The sequence below is a fragment of the Cibotium barometz genome, chromosome 14 (assembly GCF_041138505.1).
Source record: "Cibotium barometz isolate CiBa-2024 chromosome 14, ASM4113850v1, whole genome shotgun sequence".
In the NCBI taxonomy this organism is placed as follows: domain Eukaryota; kingdom Viridiplantae; phylum Streptophyta; class Polypodiopsida; order Cyatheales; family Cibotiaceae; genus Cibotium; species Cibotium barometz.
The window spans coordinates 45,686,958-45,708,790 of NC_141059.1; the positions used below are offsets into that span (position 1 = coordinate 45,686,958).

The 21,833-nt window shown below is 40.9% G+C and overlaps 2 protein-coding genes across 3 annotated transcripts in view; one reads left to right on the forward strand and one right to left on the reverse strand.

The window, feature by feature from the left end:
- The first annotated feature begins 14,932 nt into the window (after positions 1-14,932).
- Positions 14,933-15,853, forward strand: LOC147632079 (uncharacterized). Its single transcript, XM_086807929.1, has one exon. It carries the CDS (start codon positions 15,052-15,054, stop codon positions 15,667-15,669), a length of 618 nt encoding a protein of 205 aa, XP_086664055.1. The 5' UTR covers positions 14,933-15,051; the 3' UTR covers positions 15,670-15,853.
- A 1,795-nt stretch (positions 15,854-17,648) lies between these two features.
- Positions 17,649-21,833, reverse strand: part of LOC147632080 (uncharacterized) — a 28,472-nt gene continuing 24,287 nt past the window's right edge. The window contains exons 4-6 of one of the 2 annotated variants that reach the window (XM_086808652.1): positions 18,595-19,139; positions 18,054-18,509; positions 17,649-17,944 (exon numbers count right to left, since the gene is read on the reverse strand). In XM_086808652.1, coding sequence (XP_086664778.1) covers positions 17,816-17,944; positions 18,054-18,509; positions 18,595-19,139 — 1,130 coding nt within the window. In that variant the 3' untranslated portion in view covers positions 17,649-17,815. Of the gene's footprint in view, positions 17,945-18,053; positions 18,513-18,594; positions 19,140-21,833 lie in introns of both variants that reach the window. The other variant, XM_086808651.1, reaches the window with a different exon arrangement.

Sequence of the window (21,833 nt, forward strand, 5' to 3'; positions counted from 1 at the left end):
TTTACACGGTTGTGCACATTGTTAATAGGAGTACAACAAAGACTATAAAAGGGATGACTCCATTATAGGTCTACTCGAGTAAGAAACCTTCAGATGCACTTTCAAAAGTATTTGGGTGTGATGTACATGTTCTAGATGCTCAGAGGATCAAATTAGATGCTAAAAGCCAAAAATGTATTTTCTTGGGATACAATATGGAGTTTAAGAGATATCTCCTTTATGAACCCCAAGCAAAAAAGATCATAGTGAGGATCCATGATTTGGTATTCTAGGAACGACCATGTCGGATGGAGGAGGAGCTTCCTTCTTCTTCATCATGCAACAAAAAAAAAATCACCAAAGAAACACAAACAACCTCCACATGCAACATGGGCTTCATTGCATTCTAATGGAGGGAAGCCCGTACAATTTCCTATGGAGATGGATTTTGAAGATGAAAAACATGAGACTTTCCTATAGAGATGAATTTTGAAGAACATGAGACTTTCCTATAGAGATGAATTTGAAGATGAAGAACAATTGTATAATGTGTCACAAAAAGGTAAGCCATTCCCTAAGTAGTATATGCAATCTTTGGATAGATTAGAACCTCTGCCCAATCGAGGATGCCACAAAAAGGAAAGCCATTCCCTACATAGTACATGTAATTTTTGGATGGAGTAAAACCTCCACCCAATCGAGGATACTGCCTTAAGAGGTTCATAGATCCAGAAGGTTAGAGGAGAAAAATAAGAATCGAGAGAATCTTGTGAATTTTGCTCTCACGACAAAGGCACTCAAGTTTCAAGAGCCTACCACCTTTGTTGAAGTAAAAGGGTTCCAAAATGGATCGTAACAACAAGCAAGCACAATATGACTCCATCATGAAAAACCACACTTGGGACCTTGTAGATCATACTTCGACACAAGGTAATTGGCCCTAAGTGTTAAAATATGTGCATCTCATATGTGGGAACATGTGCTTGTGTTGGTCCTAAGTGTTACATCTCATATGTGTGGGAATGGGTGCTTGTATTGGTTTGGGTATTTATCTTTGTGCTATATACATTTATGCTAGTCATGGGCCAGTTAGCCAGCTTTGTGATGGTTATCGACCAGCTTTCCTACCCTCCTATATATAAAGGGACCTTCTCCCACTGTTGTTATCATTCAATCCCAATGCAAATGTACTTTCGCCTATTTGTTGGATGTACCCTTGTAAAACCTTTTTGCTATGATAATAGAACTTGATCATTACCTACTCTCTCTCTCTCTCTCTCTCTCTCTCTCTCTCTCTCTCTCTCTCTCTCTCTCTCTCTCTCTCTCCTTTCTCTTTTATGATTTTTCATGTGCCCACTGTAACATAGTATCGGACGTCTAGGTCCTTGCTCTCCACCTCATTTTCGCCGGTGCATGGGAATTGTGAGTTGGAGTTCTAAGCAGGGAAAATCTGGTAAGTAAAGGTCAATTTTGATAGCTATGGATCACTTGTGTTCTAGATTTGTTGCTTGGTATAGTAGAGACTATGGACTAGATGTGTTCCAAGTTCATTGTTCGAGGTTCTAGGATGTGATGTGTTCATAGTCTATTGTTGGGGTGAATGGAGTTCATTGCATAGTGGGGATTTAGAGCCAAGTAGATTTCTTTGTTGTTCAGGGTGGTATTGTGTTTTGAAGAGATAGGTTGGTAGGTGCATCTTCCACAGTATCCAACTGATAGTGGGGTATCCATGGTCGCATCTTCTTCATCAGTTTTCTTCTTTTGACATTTGCACACTATGAGCTACAGAGGGGGTGTTAAAATATGTGGAAATAGGTGCTTGTATTGGTTTGGGCATTTATCTTTATGCTATATATGTTTATGCCAGTCATGGGCCAATTAGCCAGCTTCATGATGCTTGTTGGCTAGCTCTCCTACCCTCCTATATATAAAGGGCCTCTCTCCCACTATTGTGATTATTCAATCCTAATGCATATGTACTTTCACACATTTAATGGCTACAATACCCTTTGTAAAACCTCTTTGCTATGATAATAGAACTTGATCATTGCCTCTTTCTCCTTTCTCTTTTATGCTTCCACTAATTCCCACTCTAACTCTAAGTGGGTTTACAAAGCGAAATACATATCTTATGGTACTTTGAAAAAGTATAAGGCCCGGTTGGTTGCAAATAGTTTTGCACAAGTTGAAGGTTTTGACTTTTAGGAGAGTTTTACTCTTATAATCAGGTTATCCATAATTTGCAATGTTCTTATAAGGGGGTTAGCTTATTATCCAAATGGATGTAAAATCTTCTTTTCTCAATGAGAATCTTAAGGAGGAGGTATATGTGGAACATCCACCTAGGTTCGTGGTTCCCTGATTTTGAAAGCAAAGTGTGCAGGAGGTTACAGAAGTTAATCTATGGGTTGAAACATGACCCATACATAGGTATGGTATTAGAGAATTGATGCTTACTTTATGAGTTCAGTATCTTATGTAGCCCTTCAAATGTAAATTTGTATGTCTTTTGTGAGAAAGGAAAGTATATGGTCATAGTTCTCTATGTAGACGACCTTATCTTGATAAGGGATCACCAAAAAAATATCTCACAAACATAATAGATGCTTAGTGTAAAGTATATGGTCATAGTTCTCTATGTAGACGACCTTATCTTGGTGATCCCTTATCTTGATAAGGGATCACCAAAAAAATATCTCACAAACATAATAGATGCTTAGTGTAAAGTTTGATATGATAGATTTTGGGCTTGTGCCTTATTGTTTGGGTATTCAGGTTTGACACAAGCCTAATAACATTTTCATCTCTTGGGCTCATGCATTATTATTTGAGGATTGAGGTCTAGCAAAAGCCTAATAGCATTTTCATCTCTTACTAGAAATATACAAGTGAGATACTCAAGGCATTTAGTACCCCAATGGAGTTTGATCTGAAGGTGTCTATAGAAGACACTTCATACCTTGTGGCTTATATAGGAAAATGGTTGGTAGTTTTTTCTTCTTGTGTAATACTAGACCAGACATTAGTTTTACTATGTGTTGTGAGCAAATTCTCCAACAAGCCCTTGGAGAATCAAGTAGGTATGTTGGTATTGTGACACATCCTAGATACTCAAGAGTAAGTTGTGGATGCAAGACCCTTAGGACTCAAATTGGTGGGGTGGTGATTTGGACACTTGGTGCTTAGTAACAGGGTATTATTTTTCTTTTGGTTCAGGATGCATTGAATTAGTAAGAAATAGCCCACTATTGTACTCTCATTGACAAAGGCTAAGTACAAAGTTCGATGGTTTGCATCATATGAGGCATTGTGAGGAGGATTCTACAGGGTATGGGAGTGGTATAAAAGTAGCATATAACATTGCAATGTGACTCAGATTGGGTGTGGACACCATGCGCTCGATTAAAAAAGGGTACTAATTTTGTCTTAGTTCGGGATGCATTCTTGGATTAATAAAAAAGAAGCAAATATTACACTCTTATCGATAAAGGATGAGTGTAAAGCATGTATCTTTACATTATACATCATGTGAGGTATTATGGCTGAGGAGGATTCTACTGTTGGGTAGGAGGGCAGCTACCCTTCACACACACACACACACACACACACACACACACACACACACAAGCTCAAGCACACTAAGAATGTGAGGGAGATGAAAAGATGTACTCGTTGAATGAATGAAATGAAAGTACAAATGTGAGGGAGATGTACTCCTTGAATGAATGAAATGAAAGTACAAATAAATACTAAAAAACCTAGGGCAAAGTGCCCAACAAACAAGAGAGTGTTCACATGGGGGAAAAAACTGTGTCTAGCCACAGGGAAAAAGTACCCATGAGTAAGCTGGGTTCACACCTGAACTAGCCGGGATTGGCCAGGTGGACATGACGAACATCTACAAGATATGGGAGTAGTGCAAAAGTAACCTATAACATTATAATGTGATATCCAGAGCTTCTTAGCCATCATTACTATTATGCACTTGCACAAAATACATTGAGATTCATTATCACTTTGTGTGCGATCTCATCAACCCCCATGAGGTCGAAATGGTCTACTACTCGATGACAGAGTTGTGCAGACATCCTCACAAAGGCTCTTAATAGGGACAAAATGGAGTGACATTTTCATTGACTCGACATCAGTCCACATAGGTATTTCACCTTCACATAGGATATTAATGCTCCACCCTTATATTATATTGCCCAGGCACCGGCTAGCTCATATTTATATGGCCCCCCTTATGAGGAGTAGCCACATTTGAGCAGCCCAGGTGCCCCGACATCCTCATATTCACACAGGAAGGTGGCCTAAGAGGCCATATGGTGAAGAGAAGGCTTATATTATCCATCACACACTACCAATACATTGGATTGGTATCTCATAATGGTCCACACATGGAGTAGGTAGATTGTAATCTTCGACACACCATCCTGACATTATAGGGCTTAAGACGAGCTCGGAGAACCATAGGAGGTGTTGAGATATCAAGCCTAACTAGTGCTATTGTGGACATTAATGACCTACCTGGGTGATAGCTTCTGCACTTATACCGCTGGCATGGTTGGTGAGATTATGGTTGATATGCCACCAGTGGATGACAAGCTATGTGACAACCACTTTGGAGTACTAGAGTTATGGCATAGTTATAGCATCAACTCATATAGTCACACTATATACTGGCCATTGTATGTTGTTGTAGGATAGTACTCTCTCTTTATGTATGTACTTTTATATTTTAGTTATATGGTTCTAGAGAAGAGAAGAAGATACAAGAAAATTCAACCATCCATCTCTCTCTTGCACTCTCTTGTGTGTGTGTGTGTGTGTGTGTGTGCACTTGCAAAGAACTCAAGATCTCCCTCTCTCCTGCATTCTCTTTATGGTATCAGAGCTCAAATTCATGTGAGAGGTAAGGAGGCAAGCAAGAGGAAAGAAAAAGCAAGGAAGGAAGTGGTACATGGGTAAGAGCATCATCATCACTTTCCCTTCTTGTTTAAGTACAACCCCTCCTCTGTAGTTGTGGGAGCTACACATCTCCAATTGAGGAGTTGTCTTCACAAGCTTGGGAATTTTGCAGCTAGATTCGTATTTCATGCGCATTTCGATTTCCGTTTAGTCACTGCTACAAGGTGTTTTCGACAGTTTTGATTTCCGTTTAGTCACTGTTGCAAGGTGTTTTCGACAGTTTCAAAAAGTTTTGGTAGAGAATTGTCTCTGTTCAAAATTTAGTTATTGTAGTGCAGATAGTGTTTGAAAATGTATTGTTGATATTAGGTGTATGTACATGTACTCTAGACAGATCTGGTGACATAAAGGTTGTGTTGAAGTACCGCTACAACAGTCACATAGAACATACTCCTGTGTTACAGGTTGCATACAGAAATTGTCTATTTGTTGATTTTTTTATTGTTGTAGGCTAATATGTTTGACGGACTCAATCAAATTGTTAGTGAGAAATTGGACAAGAACAACTTCCATGTTTGGAAGTTCAAAATGACCAATTTCGTAATGAGTAAAGGATTTTGGGACTATGTCAAAGGAGACAATGGAGGAGCCTCTAGAGTAGTTTGAAGAGAATGCCACTCCAGCAGATACATAGGCATTCAAGGATTGGAATCAAGGTGTAAGGAAAGTCATGTATTGGCTTTCAATCAATGTCACAAACACAATGATAGGACACATACCGGATGCCAACACTTCAACAATGATAGGACACATACCGTGCCAACACTTCAACAATTGCATGGCAAAACCTGGTGGAGATGTTCCAAAACAATACAAAGGCAAGGAAACTATAGCTAAAACAAGAGCTGCATACTGTGAAAAAGAAAAGCATGCCTATCAAGGAGTATGCTTTAAACATCCAAGGGCATTGTTGAATCCCTTGGATCTATCAATGCACCAATTGAAAGATCATGATTTGGTGAGTGTTAGTTTGAATGGGCTTGGCAAAGAGTATAAGCCATTCAAGACCTCCATTGTAGTCACAGAGAGAATATACCCAACGTTTAGGACTTGGTGCCTATGTTGATTATCATAGAAGAAAAGCCTCCTAGGTGATGAATTTTCTTCACAAAGCAAGAACACATTAGAACATGCCTTCTACTCTAATTCAGGTAGAGGCAGAGGTAGAGGTCGTGGTCGAGGCTAAGGTGGTGGCCGATAAGGAAACCAGAATTCTGGACAACAACAATCTAATGATTTACAAGAGCAGTTATTATACATAGGTGGAAGAGGCCAGTCTGAAGGCAGGGGGAGCCAAAGAGGTCGAGGTGGTTACCAAAGAAATCAGAGTGCAAATATCATAGAGTGCTATTATTGTGGCAAACTAGGTCACATGGTTGGCAAAGGATTGTTATAAAAGTAGAATGACATTAAAAGTGGAAAGTTGCAGCAAAGTAACTATGTATCATCTAGTAAATAAGGTGGTGATGATAGAAGTGAGGAGCTCTTTATGATGTAACACATGCTCAGTTCCACCCAATAGGAGATGTCTCGAGATCTTAAGATATACGGTATGTGGATTCTGGTGCCTTTAACCACATGACCAATCATGGTGAGTGGTTTAGAGACATGTAAAAAATGGAAAAACCAAGGTTATGTAGAAACAGGTAATGATACTGTGCATCCCATTGCGCATGTTGGTAAAGTGCCATTGTCTATGCAGGATATCAAAATGAAGTACTTGGCAGATGTACTTCATGTTCTAAATATTATAATAGGGTTTGCAACAAGTGAGGTTTAATCCTAAAGGATGTTTTGTAGAAGACTTCAAAAATTAGTGTCACTTGGTTGTAAAGGGTAACAAAAATGGCAGGATGTTTACTTTGGATGTGAACATGCTTGAGGTAAAGGCAGCCATGTTTGCACATGGAACATGTGTCATTGAAGATATTGGCACATGGCACAAGCGTATTGGTCATGTGAATATACAACAACTGAAGTCTATGTAGGCCTAAAATATTGTTGTAGGTTTGCCAAAGTTTAAGGTTGATGGTATGCATAAAGTATGTGAAGCATGCTGGCTTGGTAAGCAGGCCATACATGCTTTCCTACATGAAAATCATGTTAGTGCAAGGCCATTAGATGTTATACATGTAGATGTATGGGGACCGACCAAGACTGCAACAATTGTAGGTTGCAGGCATTATGTTACATTCATTGATGATGACCACATTAGGAAAGTGTGGGTTTACTTCATGAAGGAGAAAAGTGAGGTGTTTTCTCACTTTCATAGATTTAAAGCCTTGGTCGAGAAGGAAAAGGAATGCAAATAAAATTCTCGAGACTAGATGGTGGGGGAGAATATTTCTCCAATGAGTTCAGCAATTTCTTGAAGAAGTAGGGAATCAAGAGACAGTTTACATGCGGGTATACTTCACAACAAAATGGTGTTGTAGAAAGAAAAAATAAGCACATTGTAGAAGTGGCACGTGTCTTGATTGGTTGAAAAGAATATGCCACATTATTTTTGGGTAGAAGCCCTAGCAACTGCTGTGTACATTATGAATAAGACACCCACTGTAGTAGCTGTTCATGGTATGACACCTGAACAAAAGTTTACAGGCATAAGACCGAATGTGTCTCACTTGAAAGTGTTTGGGTGTATTGTATATGTGCATGTTCTTGATGAACTAAGAACAAAGTTGGATCTAAAGATTGAGAAATGCATCTTTATTGGTTATTCTATGGAGCAAAAAGGTTATAGATGTTATAACCCTACCACTCATGAGATGTGAGTAAGTAGAGATGTTGTCTTTGACGAGATAAGTAGCTAGTATGCACCAGTGGTGAAGGTAACAGAAGATGCAGATGTAAGAAGTGCTAATGCTACACCTTAGTGGATGTGGAGAGTCCTCTAGAAGTGAATCCAATGTTAGTCCATGGTCAGGCAAGTTAAGGACATACATATATCATGCAAAGGGAAGGAAAAGGTAGATCAACCTTTTGTGCCTTATCTGTTAGCAAGTCACTCATATGTGGATGGTGATTCTAGTGGCTCTAAGCAAAGCCTTGATGAGGAGCTCGGCATTCCGTATGTGGTTACTCATGATGTAAGGAGAACTAGGGATGTTTTAAGGACACCTGGCAGTGATCCAGGTGTACGCAGGTCTATGAGGGTTAGGTACCCTGTTTGTGAGACGACAGGTTGAGATATGATAGATATACAGCCCAATCATTATGCTTACATGGTTAAAGTAATACAGGAGTTGGAGCCCACTTGTTTTGAGCAAGCACTTGGAAATAAGAAATGGAAAGATGCCGTGAATGAGGAGATGGCAGCATTGGATGCAAATGCAACATTGGAGTTAGTGCCTTTGCCTAAGGAAAAGAAGGCAATTGGGTGTAAGTGGGTGTATAAAGTCAAGCATAATGCTGATGGTTCAATGAGTACGTGTAAGGCAAGATTGGTCACCAAGGGCTATGCGTAGACTTATGGCATTGACTATAAGAAGACATTCAACCCGGTTATACAAGAATGGTAACCATGAGAGCTATCATTGCTATGGCTGTAGATGGTTTGTCTTTACATTAGATGGATGTAAAGAACGCCTTTTTGCATGGTGATTTGCAAGAAGTAGTATATATGATGCAGCCACTAAGTTATGAGAGTGATGCACATTGAGATTTTGTGTACAGGTTACGCAAAGCCTTGTATGGCTTGAAGCAGGCACCCAAAGCATGATCAACCAAGATTTGGGAGTATCTTGTTACCATTGGATTTTAGATATCCAATGCAAAATTTTCACTTTATGTGAAAAAGATAGATAGAGGGATCATGCTATTAGTCATCTATGTGGATGACTTGATTATCACTCGTGATAGTGATGCTAACATACATGATGTCAGGAGGCTTTTGAAGCAGAAGTTTGAGATGAAAGATTTGGGTGAGTTGCGGTATTTATAGAGGTGGTAAGATCATCTCATGTCATTTTGTTATTGCATAGGCAGTATAACTTGGACATGTTGTCCAAATATGGTATGACAGGCTGTAAGCCTATTTTAGTGCCATTGGAGCTGAACACAAAGCTTTCTATAGATATAGGTGAGCTTTTGGAGGACCCCACTACATACATGCGAATAGTGGATAGCTTGATCTATATGACCATTATTAGGCCACACTTGAGCTATGTTGTTGGACTTGTGAGTCAGTTTATGCAGGCTCCTAGGAAGCTACACTTAGATGTAGCTAGATGAATTCTTAGGCACATAGTGTCCACAATTGATTATGGACTTTTCTACGAGGTTGATATAGAGATACAGCTACAAGGGTACATAAATGCTGATTGGGCTGGTAGTGTTGCAGATAGGAGATCTACCAGTGGTTTTATATTCTCATTTGGGAGTGCTGCTATGAGTTGGAGTAGTAAGAAACAGTCAACAGTTGCCTTGTCGAGTACAGAGACAGAGTACAAGGGTGTTGCTATAACAGCTTGTGAGGTAGCTTGGTTTTAGATTCTTACTTAGTGATATGGGTGAGCTTTGGATAGGGCAGTTGTCATTTATTGTGACAACATGAGTAGCATATAGTTGGCAAGTAACCCAATATACCATGCTAAAACAAAGCACATTGAGGTGCACTATCACTTATGAGGGAGAAGGTTTTAGCAGGTGATGTAGATTTGGTATATGTCAACACAAAGGATCAGGTGGCTGACATCTTCACGAAGGCATTGGGCATAGAGAAGCTTCACAGGTTTAGGAGTTTACTTGGAGTGCAGTGGTGTTGAGATATCGAGATTAACTAGTGCTACAATAATGGACATTGATAACCCACCTAGGTGATCGCTTCTGCACTTATGCTATTGGAATGGTTGGTGAGATCATGGTTAATATGTTGCTAGTGGATGACAGGCTGTGTGATAGCCACTTTGGAGTACTAGAGTTATGGCATAATTATAGTGCCAGCTCATATAGTTGGGTTCACACTATAAACCGACCATTGTATGTTGCTTTAGGAGAGTACTATCCCTTTATGTATGTACCATTTGGAACAACTTATTGATCAAGAAAGTGTATAAAAATTGAATTTCTTATGTATTTTTACTACATATGGTTGTAGAGAAAAGAAGAAGATAGAAGAAAATTCAGCCATTCATCTCTCTCTTGTGTCTTGCACTCTCTTTTGTGTGTGTGCGTGCTTTGCAAGGAACTCAAGCTCTCCCTCTCCCCCCCCACATTCTCTTTAGGAGGTGGGGTAAGTGCATAGTATTTACTAGTTCATCTTTATGGGCCGAGACTACATCACATACGGTGGCACCGAATATGATCGCAAATCTATATAGTCATGTCATGTCATGACACCCTTTGTATACAGGTCTCGTGGACCTATACAACCATGTCATGGTCACCCTGAGTGTATAGGCCTATATAGATACATGGTCAGTTCATTTCTCCACATAGTTAATCAATCATCACTACGAGTTTACTCCCTAGCTTCTACTAGTATACAATGTCAGAATGCGCAGCGGAAGACTAATGCACGTAGTAGACGCATCGCCATCGAGCTCCATGAACACCCCCAATGGGCACTGCAACATCCCTCAACCGGGCTCCCATCTCTCGGTGAGCTACCTCCCAAAACACCGCCCTATACAATCATGTTATGGGGGCAACCCCACACATATAGGTCTATATAGATTTACGGTTAGCCCCTTTATCCACATAGTTTATCAGTCATCACTATGAGTTTACTCCCTATCTTCTACTAGTATACAACCTCCATCTTAGTAGTTTTAGATCAGCCATGGAAGCTCCCTTTCAAGGAGCACATAAGTGCGGGGCTTTGCCATCTATTGTGTCACTCTAGTAATATAATATTCTTCTCTATATCTGTTATTGTGCAATTTGAGTTTTAAAGTTTTGTGATGTAAAAGATCCTACTTTTTGTGGAGTGTTCTCTTGTATATACATGTTGTATATATAACATGTTGTATCCTCTTACACTCACTGTCAAAAATGACATATATAAAAATGATTATCTTTCACACTAGGCAATTAAAAAGGTTCATTGGCAGTACCTCTAGTCTTAAGAAAATATGCACATGACGTTTGTGACTTCCCTATTTAGCATTAAACTCATGAGAACACCACTTTATGAACTCCAGCTTCATCTTACAAAAGATGTGCTTCCGTTACACTCGGGCTAGATGGCAAAGAACCTAAGGTAGGACGGGCAAGTGAAACCATGTTAACCGGCAAAGTGGTTAATAGTAGGGCACACACATTGCACATCTTTATTCCTCCTCCCTAAGGGCACATAATTCAAGTTTTCATGAAGAAGATGAAGATAACAAAGAGCTTCAAGTTTCCACATTCCCAAGGTTTAAATTTAAAAGAGGAATAATTCTATACTCTCCATTAATAGAAGAAGCATTTTGAAGTGTGATTTTAATATATATAGTATAGTAATCTTCTCTATATCAACTCAATTCTCCACCAAAAGGAGAAGCACTTTGAAGTGTGATTTTAGCAATACTACATATTGATATAACTTTTTTCAATCGAAAATACAAGGTCACATGTACTTCATGGTATTGCAAAAGCACATAAAATAATGGATTTGAGTGTAAAATAATTTATGTTTTTTCATAAGTTAAAAATAATTACTAGCCTTTGTGATTTCTAGGATAATGGGTCACATTGACCTATAAGGGCATGTTTATCCATTGGTGGGTGGTCTCATTTATGTAGTTCTTTTTTATGCACTTCATTATTATGCAAATAAATCTCAAATCTATCATCTGTACAAAGTGGATGTTGAAAACATTAATACCATGATTGTTCAAATGTTTGTTTATAAAAATTGACCCTAAAATACCATTATCATGATTGTATGTTTAAATCTTTACTTATAAAAATACCATTATCATGATTGTATGTTTAAATCTTTACTTATAAAAATGACCCTAAAACCTATTGAGGTTAGAGAAACCTTAAAAAGTAAACTAAGTAGACACTAATTTGTAAAGAATCATCTCAGCTTCTTAAGTAGTTTTTGTTCAAAAGCTAGAGTAAAATCAAGAGAGGAGTAAAGACAACAAAACACCCTCATCAAGATATGGATGGGTCATTGCTTAGCTTGTAAGTTTTAACCATTGTAAAGGTCCCTTTGTATATCAATAATGGCAAAAGTATGGCATTGCATATGGGATATCAACTTCCTTCTTAAATCTAGCATTCAAAACTACACTTGTTCATATCCTCAAATGTAAAGATAATAGATTGAGGGTAGTTATTTATTACTTCCATTTTCAAGGACATTCAAGTGGTGTAAGTGCATACACAAATGGATTCTCATGTGCCAATGTTTCTCATGCATTACTTCTTCATAACTCAATGCTAGCAAAAACTTATTGGTTCCTAGCTTATTGGATTCTCATGTGCCAATAGTGCTAATGCATCTACTTCAATGCTAGCAACAACTTATTAGTTGCTTTAAAAGGTAATGAGGAGCCCACATATATATACTCCAAGCATGGGTTTTTACATCACAGCTTAAAACTAATGTTGTGGAAGAAAGGAGAGAGCTAAAAAGGGTTGAGTGATGTTCTTTTCTTATAAAGAACATGGAACTAATGAGACTAAAAAATGTAAAATTTTAATTGAAACTTTCATGAGAGAGAATGGGTATTTTAATCAAACTTTATATGTTCTAGAGTTAAAAAAATTTTACCCTTAATAACCATTCTTTCTTGAGAATGTGTCTATGGAGTTTTCACATATCACGTTGAGGAAGTACATGGTAGTCACAATATTCTCAAGATCCACAAACTTTTCGTTCGTAATATTTGTTTCTTTATTTCTAGTTTTGATGTTTATTATTTGATGAAAGAATTCTTTTTTTTGAAACTAAATAACTCATGAATTACACATGTTTTCACACACACACACACACTCTCTCTCTCTCTCTCTCTCTCTCTCTCTCTCTCTCTCTCTCTCTCTCTCTCTCACACACACACACACACACACACACACACCCCACACATGATGCCTCTTCAAGTGAAAAGGAATGAACCTCCTCATTACTTGTATGCAATTTGCCCCTTCCATCTAGGTGTTGCACTTCTTGAACTTGGGTTAAATGTTTTCACCTTCATTACTATCAGTAGTAGTAGGAAATGGTGATTAATTTATAAGGGTATACCTTGATCAAGTGCCCACCCTTTATACAAAAATACCTACCCTAAATACGAATCTAAGGAGAATGGGATTTAAAACCTCACGAATACGATAAAGCTCATGCACTCTATCTCACTGAGCTACAACTTATTATTGGTTCTTGCACATTGTAAATATATAGTTTTTGTTATTGTTTTGGAATTTTGAATTTAGATTGGAAAAACTTATTTTTAAAAAAGCTAGCTTTCCTGAGCAATGGCAACATCTGTTAATGCTCTTTAAAACCTTAGTACTTTATTTTGAACCACACCCGAAAGAGGTGCGAGGTTAAAATTCATCGCACATGACATAATAGTGCTCTCCTTGATTCTAAAGTTACCACACCAAAAGAGGAGAGCTTGTTACAAAGCTCGGAATTTTTAGAATATACTAAAACTTTTACTATTTAAAACTTAGTTCTTTAAGACCAGTAAGAAAAATGGTTCAAGGGTGATTTATATATATTTGAGAAAAAAAGAGGCATGATAACTAAAAACCATGAGGATATGTGACTAGCATGCTTTAGGAAAACAAATTTTATGTCGTGTGAAAGAATGTTTGGTTTTTAAACATATAAAGAAAGAATGGATTTGTCAATGTTTGAAAGGGTTTCACTTTGAGGTTTTTAAATTTATTCTTAATAAAGATCATGCGCTCGCTAAAAATTTGAAGGCATGAAGAAAAAATCTATTTTTTTTTCTACATGTTTAGGACCATGTCAAAAAAACTATTTCAAAGAAAAAATAAAAAATCAACAAAATTAAAAATTGCTCTTTTTAGATTGGTTTGGCTTTGTATAATTTTTTATTCATACAAGAGAACACTACAAGACTTCACAATTGAAGAGAAAGTTTTGTTGCACAAAAGTATTAAAAAGCCGTAAAAATTTTCGCTTGGGTTCTAGTCTTCATTTGAAGGTGTGATTTGTGTGCTTAGGCTAGCATGCTTCACAATATGAACCATGGATCATTCTTTTGCTTGATTTGCTTTGTCAATAAAGCTTCTACCACGTAGTGGTTTTGATAAGATATACTAAAGCATCAATGGATTGTGTAGACATGCATGAATTTTGTAAGGATAATCTCTCTCTCTCTCTCTCTCTCTCTCTCTCTCTCTCTCTCTCTCTCTCTCTCTCTCTCATCTTTGGAGTTCAACTTACAAGTGTCTAAATTATTGTACAACACTTGCACATGGAAACTTGGTTTGTAAGTAGTCGAGATTACAAGTCTGCATGGGGAATTGTAAGGTTCATGATAGCTTCTCATGTGGTGCAGGGTGAGTCATCAAGCAAGAATTGGGTCCCACACTAGTGTATTTGAAGAGGAGGGGAGGGGGGGTGTGTTAAGATTCTCAAAGCTTTTATAAATGTCATGTGGATGGGGATGATAGTTTTGAAAAGGATATGTGAGTGTTTGGTAGGGAAGGGGAAATGAGGGAGGCTTGGGCTTCACTCTTTGGTTCATGGTGGTGATAAATAAAGGGGGGCGGGTGTCATGATGAAGGCCGGACTAGGTGTGAAAAGGGGGAGGAGGAGGGGGGGGACCATTTATTGTGAAACGTTGAAATGTGCCAACTGGGCGGTTCCTACCAAATAAATTTGGCGCGAAAAAGAGGGGTGTGTGGTGACGTGGAGCGAATTTGGCGCGAAGAAGGGGCGGCGCATGCCGACGTGGACCAAATTTGGCACGATGCATACTTGCTGTTCACGCATTTGATCCCACTCTTCATCTCTCCCGCACTCACACACACACACACACACTCTCTCTCTCTCTCTCTCTCTCTCTCTCTCTCTCTCTGTGTCTCTCTCTCTCTCACACACACTGTCTCTGCCTTTGCCTCTGCCTCTGTCTCTCTGCCCCAGCTATCCTGCGCAAATCAAGAGCTCCCTCTTTCCCACAGAAGAGAATGCCTCTCCCCCACCCATCCCGACGCGTCAAACAGCCCAAACCCCTCCCCTTCCCTGCTTCACCACCCTCGCAGAAATTACACCCCCCCAGAGAGCGTCGCGTGCGTGTTATCTGCACCGACCCTGACGCTACCGACTCTTCCAGCGACGACGACGAGGCGCCCGCCCTTCAGCCCCGGCTCGCCACCCCTAAGCGCCTCGTGCACGAGATTTGCTTGCCCGCCGCTCCAGCCATGGATTTCTATCAGAGCCAGCATCAAGCGGTGTGGCGCGAAAGTCGTGTCTTCCGACACCCCACCAAGGCCATGACCAAGCGGAAGGGCTCCAAGCTTGCCAGAAAAGAAGTGAGCCTGCAGGAGTTGGATGCGATACTCGGCGCCGCTGCGGGGATGTGCGTCGAGAATTCGCCGACGGAAGATGAAAGCGTGGCGTGCTCCCGCGAGGAGGAATTCTCTGTGTTCTTGTCGGAGCTTTTTGTACTGCCGGACGACGACGGCACACCTGTCTGGGAAGACCGATTGGAATTGCCGGAAGACGAAGGGTTCACAGAAATGCTGGACTTGGAGCTCGATTCTGAAGCGTTGACATGGATCAACTCTCTGCAGAGAGTGGTTTAATCTAATTATGGTACTGTAATGTTGTAAAGTAAAGGTATTAATTACAACTTGCCCCTTAATCTCTTGGAAAGAGCGGGCAAACCCAAATTTTTGAAGTGGGAAAGGCATGTGATCCGTATGATCAACCTCCCTCTAAACTCTTGCTTTGTATAACGTCATATTATATCAATGTAACTTGCCAAAACGACCTTTTTGCCGTGCAAGTGTTATATGATGTGACTCTCCCCCTTCAAAAAAAAATCAGATAAGTTGTGAAAAAACGGGCACTATTTCTACTGAACCAGTTCATTTTTAACATTGAACCCGTCATTTTGAAGGGTGACCCAGCCCATCAAAAAATTATCCTTGATTTGGAACTTCCTTATTTACTTAACAACTGCCTGCATCACAGTCTTTGAGCTCCTTCACAAGTCAGGTCTCACACCATTCCTCTCGCAGTTTGTGTACTTGTTCCCTGGAATCTACACATTGGCAAAGTTGATTTTGTTCTCCATAGAACATGTACGTGTGTGTGAACTTTTGTGTACTATTTAGGCATTGGTGCCCATGGTCAAGGACAGTTTGGACAGTGTATGGTTCACTGTACATGGTCGTGGAGCCTGGATCATACCAACTGACCTACCTGCCAACCCTACAGCCGACCAGCACATTCTGCTTAAGAACAAGTCAAATGTCATCTGGGGCATTTAGGGAGAATTGGCAAGAGCCAATCCTAAGGCAAGAAAGTTGTCAGTTTGCAGCCTTAACGAGTGTTTTTCTCAAGTGGAGGACATCAAGAAGTCCGCATACAGAGATCTGAATTTGGATTTGTATTTCTATTGTATATGATCATGTTTTGGCAATATACAGTAGATTAGGTCATCCTGCCTTGTCTTTCCGTACTTGCAATTCACGTGATTATGCAATTGATTAGTGTTATTTGGGCTGAATCTTGATCGACGTCCATGGTCTTGTAAATATCACACGTGCATGTGCAATGGATCTTGAACTGTTCCTTGATTTGTATGCATTGGCAAAGTTGACTCTATTCTCTGAAGCACATGCAAACAAGTGCATGCTCAATTTGTATGCATTGTTTTGTTGTTTGAAGCACATGCTCATGTGCATGTGTGTGTAAGCATGAGAGAGAGAGAGAGAGAGAGAGAGAGAGGTGCCTGAAATGTGTGTTCACTCACCTATTTGACAGTAATTTAAAAATCATTCATTTAACAGAAATGTGCACCTTGGCTTGAATTATGATTGTCCATGCATGTTATTCCAATGATGTGAGATGTTTTGCTACAGCAATGTCACATATTGTAGTCCTGGTAGAGTCATGACAAAGACCATCTCGTGAATGAGGGAGCATGAATGAATTTTTGGGAGGAGCCCGAGGTCTCTCTTGCATCTTGACCTACGGGCATGATTGTGTCCAAGACCCCCTTTAAGGAGCCCTTAAAAAGGACACGCCCTCCCAAAGCACTGAAAGGTTTTTAAGCCCCTCCCAAAGAAGGGTTTCACTAAGGAGTTGAGTGTCATATTGCATTGAGTAGGGATGGTCAAGTCCATGACTAGCTTGAAATCTCACTGCATGTTCTTGAGTTTTAGAATTATTAACATTTTTTTCAGGTCAATCATGGAGCACAAAAGCTATGTAACATCCTCTTTTGTTTATCTATGTCCTTTTCAAGGAATTGTTACCCAAGACTAGTAAAATTGCTTGGGCAAGCCTTCACCCTTAATTTAGTTCCACTTGCTACTGAATGTTTCCACAATATGTAGAGCTCTCTAACGTACATGACAATACATGGTAGGTTTTAAGAAAGTGAGACCTCAAGCAAGAAGAGCAGCAGTGTACATAAGAGAACAGATGGTGAATAATGGATAATTGATTTAAGGAACTTTTGACATGATAAGGGCAGGGCAGTTATGGTGAGCAGAAAGACCCAAGCCAAGGAGCTGGTTATTGGAAGTTGCACAGAGGAAACATGGAATAGATGGGAAAGGCAAACCAGAATATGAACTGCTCAAGTCAAGACCTTCCAATCTTATGTTGGAGGATTCACAGTAGCTTACCCATGCATAGTGATAATAAAATGTAATTAAAATTTCACAACTTGGACTCTTTCTTAAACATCCAAAGATATGACATTACAGTAACTTGCATTCACTGCAGGGATTGGCTGTTTTGTAAAAATTCTGACAGGCTGAAGTCGTCTGTTTTTTGAGAGTCGCTCCAAAACTTGAACTTTTCAAGCCAGTCTCCTGAAGAGCCTTGAGAATTCATCAGAGATTCCTGCATTGACAAGAATGTGATGTCAGTGCAACAGCATCAAAGGAATAAACACATAAGGATCATGTGTTGCAAGTCATGCCCAAGGATGATGTTGAGTTGCAAATCTCACCAACAGGTCTGGTGGTGTGCCAAGAACAATCTTGTCAAGGGAGAATCCTTCCTGACTGTCCAACTTGGAGCATGCTTCAGCAGCTATTCTCTTCAGGCTACCCATAGCATCACCTTCACTCAATGCTTTCAGGTTCTCGTTGCAAAGGAGTTTCAGCAGGTCAACGTCAAGGGAACCTGAGAATGGCTGAGACCCCAAAGACGGTAGATCTGATACATGGCCTTCTTGTGGTAATTGGGCACTGCTAGCATGGTCATTAATGGCCTGATCTTCACTTTTAATTTTTACATGATCTTTCTGTGTCTCTCTCTCTCCAAGAGCTCGGCTTAATTGGGCACTGCTAGCATGGTCATTAATGGCCTGATCTTCACTTTCAATTTGCACATGATCTTTCTGTGTCTCTCTCTCTCCAAGAGTTCGGCTTACTTGAGCTGATTCAGGGGGCACTGCAGCTACCTGCTATCAGAAATACGCACATTAACTGCTTAAGGTTTGTTTTATCTGCACGTGTTAATGATCATAACAGGTATCAACCAAATACCTGTTGAAATGAAAGTGATGCCTTGAGGCGATTGACATCTTCAGATATTGTCTCTAGGAGTCCTTTTTGATGCAAAACATCTTGTACTTTGGTGGGAGCTGGGGTTTTGGGTGTTGAAGGTACTCCCGATGAGTCATTACTTGGCTCTCCTGTCAGCTCCAACACCACCTGTTCAAACTCATCATCATTTTCTTTGCGCATTACCATTGATTGCCTTGGTTGTGTTTGGTAAAACACCTTGGACACCACAAGTTCCCCTTCCGTTTCCTCTTCATGTACACCCAAGTGGTACTGATGCATTACCCAATTGGTTTTTTCTGGCTTTGCTTTCTTTCCAAAGCTGATGTAGAGCACCATAATTTTTTTGCACCCTAATTGCTTTCCACTCTCTACTACTGGACGTGTCTTGCCAGTCTTGTGCCAACGCACTTCGCCTTCCACTCCATCCTCATTTGATTGGATTTTCCGGCGCTTCCGTGTGCCAGTTGTGTAAGCCCTTGCTGGTATATGGAAAAAATGTGTACTGCTACCATCTCGACGAATCCCTATCACATCAATAAGACACACAAACACTTAACATTAGAAAATCCAGATCTCTCTCTCTCCCCCAAGATGATTATCTCGCCTCTTCACATGATCACTATTGTGTATGGAGCTAGTTGTTTTATTTTCCTTACTTGGTGGAGCTTTTATTGAAAGAGGGAAAAATAAATAGCGTGCATTTATTTTTCCTCTCCTGTAGCCCACTTTTCACTGCAGCCAGCTTTCTTAAATTGGTCTATTGCCTCCGGCTCACCGAAGTGACAGTGTCTATTTTTGCTACTTTGCTTATTTTGGACCACTGCCCGTTAATTCTAGTGTTACTACACAGTGCGATGGTGAGCCCTAAACACAACTTGCATGCCTGCATCAAAGTGATGGTGTCTATTTTCACTATTTTTCTTGTTCTGGACCATCACCTGCTAATTATGGTGTTACACAAGGTGACGGTGACTCCCTTTCTCTCTCTCTCTCTCTCTCTCTCTCTCTCTCTCTCTCTCTCAACCCTCCCCAAACATATCTCACATTCCCTGCCACACCTCCGCCAACCTCTTCACCATACCAAAGTCCTAACCAAGCCAAGGACCATGAGGAACTTCACACATTAACACCCTGGCACCTATCCTAGCCGAGATCTTCACAGGGATTTATGTGGATGCCTCGCCAATAACAACATTGTCCCCATCCATAAAGCAAAAGACCCCATGGACCAATATCCACTGAACTATCACGACTGGCCATATGTTGGCCAAGATCTATGGTGCAGTTTTGGAAGCCGAGATTAGCTCCTTGGCAAAGAGGTACAGACAGAGGGCCACCGGCCAGGCAAGGTTCAAAAGGAACCACTCGAGATTAGACCATATCTTCACCCTAAGAGCTATCATTAACAAGGCCAGGTCACGCAAACAGAGGGTATATTGTTGCTTTGTAGATTTCAAGAAAGCTTTTGATTCCGTCCCAAGATCATGGCTTTTGGGCAGCTTGCAGGAGCTTCAGTTCCCGCAAGAGATGATGCAGACTGTGATGGCGCTATATGAGTCAGTGACCAGTCAGGTTCGAGCACCACATGGCATTTCCGAGGAGATCCATAGAACTATTGGGGTCAAACAGGGCTGCCCACTTTCCCCTACACTCTTTGGCTTATACACTGGCGAGATCTTTGGCTTCCTTGACAGACTGGGAGGCACAGGCTCTCCACTAGCTCAGACAGTGATATTTATCCTCTTGTATGCTGATGACAGTCCTTATATCAGATTCAGCTGACAGGCTGTAGAAGGACCTCACAGTAAAACTTGGGAAGACCAGGATCATGCTCTTCAACACTTCTCATCAGGTTGCTTTCAGACAATCCTTCATGTACAGAGGTGATACGGTTGAGTTTGTCCCCTCATATGGGGATCACTTTCACTGGTTTGATTTTCTCCATGAGGCTGTCCACCCGAGCCCACTTTGGCGAGAGGCTTTGCCGCCCTAGACTGGCTAGAGAGACTGCTTTCAGGCTCATTTTCAGAAACCAAGCACCAAGGGCTGGCTATTTGACACATTGTGAATGATGTACTCATGTATGATAAAGCGCAAGCCATTGGTGCCACAGGAGTTGTGCTTGCCGAGTTTGGGGCAGGCCCCTTGGTCCTTCATGCCCTTTTCCAAGCTGTCAGCTACATCTACCATGTATAAACACTGGACAGAGACCATCTCCCGAGGGTGTCACTTGAGTCATCCATACAGTTGCCACAGAGGCCATAGCACATTTTGTACTCCCCCATCACCAGGTGGTTGATCTACATGTCTTTGAGATGTGCTGCCTCCCCCTGTTCGTGACAGTCTAGATGCACCATATTGGTCAGATACGGGTTTCTTCCCACCGCCTCAGAGTGGAGACAGGTAGAGCTGAGCGCATCTTCAGAGCCGGGAAGCTCGTACGGACACCCAGAGAGGAGAGGATCTGCCGACTATGCCACACAGAGGTTGACGGAGGAGCATTACATATGCCGCTGCCCAGTATACTATGAGATCCACGGGAGGTTTCACTGTCTATTTCGTGAGGGATTCGGTCCACTCTCTAGGATCATTGACTTCCACGACCAACATTGGGCCTCTTCCTGCTTGAACTCCGCAGACACAGGGACACCTTCTTGAGACACAAGCCCCAGCCACCCCGCCCCCTCCCTCAGCACCCAACCATCACCAGTTTCTTCCGGACCCAGGAGGTGGAGGACACCGACATAGTGGATCTTGTGGACCCTCCACGAGCTGCTCTGGACCTACCTCGCCCGAGAGGAGTTACCTCGGACCGAGCCTTTGCACTCCACTGTGCCCGATGCCCTCGACCCCCCCCCCCTGGTTGGCCACAATCACCCCATCAGCTCCAGATCCAGGACATGCTCCACCGCCATCGAGCTACCTTTCCACGTGACATAGCTGAGGGAGACCTCTCGGCCATACTCGTCAACCCCATGCTTGACATTTTGGAGAGTGGTATACCATCTACTCGGAGCTGATGTTGCTCCCATGTTTTTATGTTCTTAGTATTCCATGACGAGTTTCCATGGACAGTTTTGTATCACCCCAGTGAGATAGCTATATTTATGTTTTCATTTTGTTTTATTTTCCATTCCATGATGAGATATGCCATGGACATTACTGTACCACTTTGGTCTCATAGGCCCATTGGGTCTTTAGTAGACGCTTCATATATC

What these genes read in the sequence shown, in the direction of transcription:
- LOC147632079 (XM_086807929.1), top strand. Translation starts at nt 15,052, where the DNA reads ATGCCTCTCCCCCACCCATCCCGACGCGTCAAACAGCCCAAACCCCTC.